Below are 6,655 nucleotides of genomic sequence, written 5' to 3'. Positions count from 1 at the left end.
TGGCTTTCGTTTGATGTTATGATACCTATCAGTTTCTCCTCCCTCTACATGTTTGATACAGAGGATACATGAGGAGCTGAGAGTAGATGGGATCTTCAGTGCGAGTGTAATGGTGAAAAGAGGCATAGTTTCAAATATATGCACGTAACTTTTGGTACGTTTCGTTACATGAGTACTCTCGCAAAAAAAAAAAAAAAAAAATGAGAATGGGAGCGGGAAAACAAAACTTCAGTGCTCTCGCAAAAAAAAAAAAAAAAAATGAGAATGGGAGCGGGAAAACAAAACTTCCTGTCCCGCCTATATATTTACCTGTAGCCCTATCAAATATTTCTATCCTACAAATCTTAAATATAACGATGATTATTTTCAGAGGGATGGATAAATAAACGCAACAACTTATAACCCGAATCAATTTTTACTTCGTAATTACATGTACAATTAGGTTCAATTTTATCATTTGTTTTCGTAAATATGCTCCTTGGAAGTTTTAGCCGGGGAAGATGCTGTCTACCTCCTTACCCAACTTTTCCTTTGCACTAATTTTACTACTGATGGATAAGAATTGAATTACATCATCCCGGGCAAACATTAATGAATGCGTTTCCTCGGTAAAAATTGGCGATAGGAGCTGCGTTTCAAAATACCATAGGAGTTCTTATAGCCGACTAAAGAAGGCTATTGAAAATCATATAGCTGGCTGTAGAAAGCGGAGCAAATCATATAGCCGCGCTATACGAGGCTATAAAAAAGTATAAAGTCGGGCTATAGTTCCTATCACCGGGCTTTACACTTTATCACCAATGGCTATGAAAGGCTATAAGAAATTGTGTAGAAATTCGTTTGCTCCGGAAATCATTAAGTTTGATACGGAACTACCTTTATAATTACAAAACACACATTATACTTTCCTTTAAAACATATTTTTTTTTTTTTTTTTTTTTCATCAATTAAAATGAGAATAGTCCATACAGAGTGTGCAGTCATTTCAAAATCATGAGTTGAATAACGCTGACTCCGCGAGATTAAATATTAGAGCCCAACACAAAGTGGAGCGGCGACGCACTGGCGCCTGCAAACCTAACAGGGATACTTCACGCATTGCGCAATGCGTGAAGTATCCCTGTTAGGTTTGTAGGCGCCAATGCGCGTTTCGCGCTCTCTGCCCGCCCGCCGCGCAGAATCGTGCCACGGCGTCTGAAGCAACTATTTCACACCAGAGGTATTGCACAATATCATAAGAAATTGAAGGCGCTCCAACGTATTAAGAATGACAGGCATCCTTCAAAAGTACGGAGCTTTCTTTGCAAAATAAATCAAGATACTACGGCACAAAAAGAGAGCGGTAGTCCAATAACTAACTAAGTCCTAGTGTCCGTATTTAGTAACGTTTAGCATAAACTTTATCGTCTGGCTGTTGCTTAATCGCCATCGGATATAAAAGGGTATAAGAAATTGTACAGCCGGCTACAGGAACTATTGGAAATCTTACAGCCGGCTTTAGGTCTTTAGTATTTTGGAACACACATTCTACTGCCAATTTTTACCAGGCGGTTAACTTAAGATCCCCAAGAGTAAACTTCCCGCAGATTATTTGAGTGAGTTTCTAAATATACACATGAAATGGTTGTAGTTATTATTATTCTATAAATGATTTCGCATGACTGAAACAGGTGCAAATCGGGCTGCTTTTAGGTTCCTTTACTCTCCGGCCAAAAATGATTCGTAGGAAACTTTGACCTAAGTGTACCTTTTGCTCTGAACCGCCTCCATGACCGAGGCCGGAGTATTAACTCATTGAGTGTTCTGAGTTTATCGAACTTTGCACGTATCTTAGCGGTTGATTGAAGAATCTTTTTACAAGGTCCACCAGTAATTATTTTATTCATTAAATATGATAGATGCTCTGCAGCCCGTGACAAGATATACAGTGAAAAAACAATTTAAAAAGTGGGTAACAAGGCTAAAATTTCACGTACACAGAACCAAAACGTTTCGGCTGAAAATTCAACCATCCTCAGTTGCATAAATCAAAATAAAAATGGTTAAAAATTTAAAATAGTACCTGATAAGTACCTTTCAATTGGGAATGTTGTTATTATGTTATGTTGTTGTATAATAACAACATTCCCAATTGAAAGGTACTTATCAGGTACTATTTTAGATTTTTAACCATTTTTATTTTGATTCATGCAACTGAGGATGGCTAAATTTTCAGCCGAAACGTTTTGGTTTTGTGTATGTAAAATTTTAGCCTTGTTACCCGCTTTTTAAATTGTTTTTTTTATAGTATTTTATTCATTCTACCTACAAATACAAGTATTAAACGGAACCCAAGTCAAAGAGATCTGGTATAGCCGGGGTACTTGTTGAATGGTTCCGTGCTGTAAGTCTTCAATTGCGGGCATTTAAGATCGGCCGTGGCATTCTGAACCAAAGTGTTGACGGTCTCCAAGACACTCTTCGTAAGATCGCTGATGGTGTCCTTGAGTAGGTCCGGCATGGCTAACTGGGCAAACTGGATCCCGAAGCAGGCAGCATTGTTACCCTGGCGCAGATTACGGACGTTGTACAACCCTCCCGTGATATTCGCAGGGTCGACTAGGGTCATCGAGTTAGTGGTGCCGGTGTTACCGCCGATGGAGAGGAACTTGGGGTACTTGAGGGCGGTTTTCAACAAGTCGGTGGCGAAGAATACATTCGTGTATTCATTTCCGATCGCGCGTCTGTACCAATTGTGCGGGATGCGCTCGTGGCCCGGAAAATACCTCAAATTTTTGTCGTCCCCTGTGACACCGAAAAACGATTTTAAAACATTCCGGGTGAGGATTCCCTCGGGGTGCTCCGCAGTCCTGTTGGCCATCAGCCTGAAAATGAAGAAGTAGGCAGCCGGCGTGACGACGACTCCCGTGAGGGGGCCCCGGAAGAAGTAAGGGTTCGAACGTTTGCTTTGCTCGAAGCGTCGTGAGTGGAAAGCGTTGATCATGTCCAAGTCGTATTTCGTGTTGCGGAAGTAGAGATCCTTGAACTGGGACATCTGGAGCCTTGCTGCGTCGCCGAAGAGATAAAGATCCCCGCGGGTCGGTGAGGAGTCGCCCTCGTACTTATTGTGGCTGAACGAAAGGCCTTTGGGTTCGTTCAAAAGGCCCTGGACACCGGGAAGTTTAACGTCTTTCGATGGACCCCCTATACTCCACTTGGTCAGATCGCCAACGAATACGGACCCGTAGACGGCGAGAATCGTTCCGATGTCGATTCCCAACCCGTACACACGGTTTGTGGCCTCGATGAACTGCTGGATGCTACCGACTCCGTTGCGAGGGAGGTAGTTGTGGTTGGCGAGAGCGTTAAGCCCTGGACATGGGCCTCTTTCATCCCCTTTTCCGGGGGGTCTAAATTCATGCTCACCTGAAACGTCGACCAACTGAAGCCGCGGGTTGAAGGCAAGGGGAGGTAATTGGGTCCCCGTTCGGGCTCCTGCCTCGAGATTTTCAGCATTTTCTTGTTGGGCAAAGTTTTTACTGGCAAACACTATAATTGAGAGAGTGATGAACGCCTTCATATTATAACACAGTTAATTTTGTGTTTCTGTCAATATCAAGCGTGAAAATGTATCGTGGGTAGAATCGCAACTTACACTAACTTCAATGTTAAATTTTAAGACTCGGTTGCTTCACTGATTCTGCTTGCAGCTCGTTCTCCAGAAATTATATGATTTCGGATATTTACCTGCGGCTATGTTTTTTTTATATGAAAGAAAGTGTCACGCACAGTGAGGAGAGCAAAACCAGCTGTGATAGTGCGAAGAAATCCTTCCAATACTGAACGTAATTTTTCATGAGTGTTCTATGACCTCCTGTAAAATCAAACAAAGACTATCAAAAGTGGTTCTCGAATTAATTCAGGTTCTGAATAATTGATATAAGAGGGTTTTTTTGCTTTCTTTGATAATATTATTCTAAACTGTAAAGTGACCTATTATGAAAAGACGAATAAAGAATAATCATTCCCATACCATACAATTTCAGACTGAAAGCACGAATAATTACAGTCAAAGGTTGTGATCAAGAAGGGCAGAGTGCCTACACTTTTTCGCGAGTGTAACACGGACATTCCTTGATCACAAATGGTTGCATGGAGGAGCTTGCATTGTTTGGAGTTTAAAATCCAAAGGAACTTGGTTTTTTCCTTATTTGATAAATTTTGTTCTCAAATTGCATAAGTATGTCATCGTTTCATAGCGAGATGGCTGTCCGACTTTTGTCACGATTGAAAAAAAAAAAAAATTAAAAACTAAATTAAAAAAGCAATACACATTTTCACATTCATAAGATGAAGGCTAGTTTTTCAGGCGGTCGTTATTCATCTTTTTTGGGAAATTTTTCTCATTGCCCTCGATTTAAAACCTAATTCAATCTATATAGGAGAACACGTACTCCATTGTATTAAATACTTGTTACTTCAAATCTTGAAAATAAGTTGTCTGGGACAAATCATTTACATGTTAATGAAATTTTCTGTAAAAACCGTGATGTAAAGTGTAAACATTTTGTCGCATACTGATTCCTTCCGATGATTTATACTAAAATTACCTTCAAAGATTTTTTCAGATAGCAATTCTACACATAACGCTATCTGGCGACGCTTTTACGCGCAGAAAAAAAAATTATATGATGCGTGTATCTCTTAAATAAATTCAATATTACATTTTCAAAGAAGGTAATGAATGGCTAAAACATACGAAAAGACAACACAAAAACCAGCGTCTATTTTGTTCATACAATTTTTAATTGGTGTATTTACTTTAATTTTTTTATTCTTTCATATTGGTAAAATACTCGGATTGGTAAAATACATCTCATCTTCTATGCAACGGCGACACACAACAACTGCACTCACAGAACGTGTTCAGTTATCAAGAATAAGACCAATTCAAGGCTCTTTAACTTCCTAAATGCGAACACCTAAGTCCTAAGTAAATGCAACTATTCGTGTTCCTAGGATGTCCGTGTTGCCTACACGAAAAATTGCAGGCACTCTGGATTTTTTAATCGAAACCCTTCTCTTCAAGCATCAGTGTTTCCGGCATATCTTCAATTGCACGATGGCGTTTTCAGTAGGAGGGAGGTTTGAATCCTGACACCATGACTGGAAAATTCTCCCCAAAATAAGTTCTCCTCATGATATTTAAGGAATATTTCACTGTAATACACCTCTCTCACACCTAATAAAAAATCTCTGGCTACGCTACCGAAGAAGGATGTATAATCATATTGACCACATCAAACCTTGGCTTTAGGGAGAGTTTTTTTGTTTTTTCTTCTTTTTTATAGGTTTTTGACGTATATTAGAACTGCCACAATATTTAATAAATACTTTACTTTGAAAATTGCTAGTATGTACTTAATTTTTCATTGATCTCTGCTATAGGTGTTAATGACCCAGCTTTGTTTCTTTTTGGTGTGTGTCGCACTAGGTGGTTTTAAAATTTCCAAGGAAACACCCAGATCCGAAGTAACGTTTTGTCTAACAACAAAATTGCACAAGAAAAATTTGGAAGAGCTTGCGAAACTGGAAATATTATTTTATTAAAGAACCTATAAATAAATGTATAAAACAACAACAACGTACCTCAATTCTATTTCAGCGAAGAAAAAGTAATCGGGACTGTAATTCACTAGTAGGCGATTCTTCCAGAATTTTAGGAGTAAATTTAAAGTCGCAATCTGGTGTATGTTCGATATTCCGGCCAAAAACCAAACTGATTATGTTTCGGGTCAAGATTTGTTTCTCAGGAAAAAACAGAGGGGTAAAAATGATACTTTAACTACTAAAAAAAATATGACGCGAGAAATGTGAGGAAAATATCTCCTGGCGGTCACTCCAGCGTTTAAGCTCGTTTAATTTTCCGAAACAAAGTATGCACCCTCCATCGTGTTATCCACTTACCACGCTCCGTGAATAGAATAGGATGGACATTTCCTATTAAATCAATCAGCGGTTACGTGCTATTAGGCTACATGACACATGTCGTCGCGTCCAGTATTATCAGACTCTCCGCTAATTGAAGGGCTTATCATTCTTAGAGGTGTGATTAATTATTGGAGTGAGTTAGTAACCCTCAGATAATTTTCCAACAAGTCATTGTTATTGGGTCTTTAGCGACGCTTTGCAAAGGTGGGTAATGAGACGGCAAAATAAACTAAGCAAACTCAAGTCGGTCCCTCTAATCACTCTGCAAAATATGCGTGCATGATAGTGACTTGACTGTCTTGTTTCTCAGTCTGAACATTGCTAATTTTGACTTCATAAGTTCGTTGAACTCTTGAAGAGCCGATGTAAAACTAGACGATGCTCATAGAAAAGGAAACCACGCTTTTCGGTGAACATGAGATCCAATTCGTTACTGCTGTTTGGCAAATCTTTCCAAAAGAGACCATATAAGTCAATTTTTACTTGCTTCCTTCTCATGAATTGAGTTTTACTCGCTACTCTCATAACTAACTAGAAAATTAAAACTAACTGAAGTTGAAATATTTGCTAAGAGATCCACCGGCACTGAGCCTCAACAAATATTTTACCTTCAGTTTGTTTTAATTATTGGTTTTACTCTCTTTTTCTTTCTTTACTATTTTAAGCGTGCCAGTAGGGCTCGCTT

At 39.1% G+C, this 6,655-nt stretch overlaps 1 protein-coding gene across 1 annotated transcript; it reads right to left on the bottom strand.

Annotated features, from left to right (window-relative positions):
• Window positions 1–396: 396 nt before the first annotated feature.
• Window positions 397–6,105, bottom strand: LOC109030506 (uncharacterized). Its single transcript, XM_019041502.2, has 2 exons — window positions 5,629–6,105; window positions 397–3,853 (listed from the first exon to the last, which is right to left on the bottom strand). The coding sequence occupies exon 2, from the start codon at window positions 3,557–3,559 to the stop codon at window positions 2,336–2,338; it is 1,224 nt and encodes a 407-aa protein (XP_018897047.2). The 5' UTR covers window positions 3,560–3,853; window positions 5,629–6,105; the 3' UTR covers window positions 397–2,335.
• Between the last annotated feature and the right edge of the window lie 550 nt (window positions 6,106–6,655).

The sequence above is a fragment of the Bemisia tabaci genome, chromosome 3 (assembly GCF_918797505.1).
Source record: "Bemisia tabaci chromosome 3, PGI_BMITA_v3".
In the NCBI taxonomy this organism is placed as follows: domain Eukaryota; kingdom Metazoa; phylum Arthropoda; class Insecta; order Hemiptera; family Aleyrodidae; genus Bemisia; species Bemisia tabaci.
This window is presented reverse-complemented; position numbering and strand designations above follow the sequence as displayed.

Bases quoted from the DNA above. Each gene is read 5' to 3' on its own strand.
- LOC109030506 (XM_019041502.2), bottom strand. From the start codon at position 3,559: ATGAAGGCGTTCATCACTCTCTCAATTATAGTGTTTGCCAGTAAAAAC.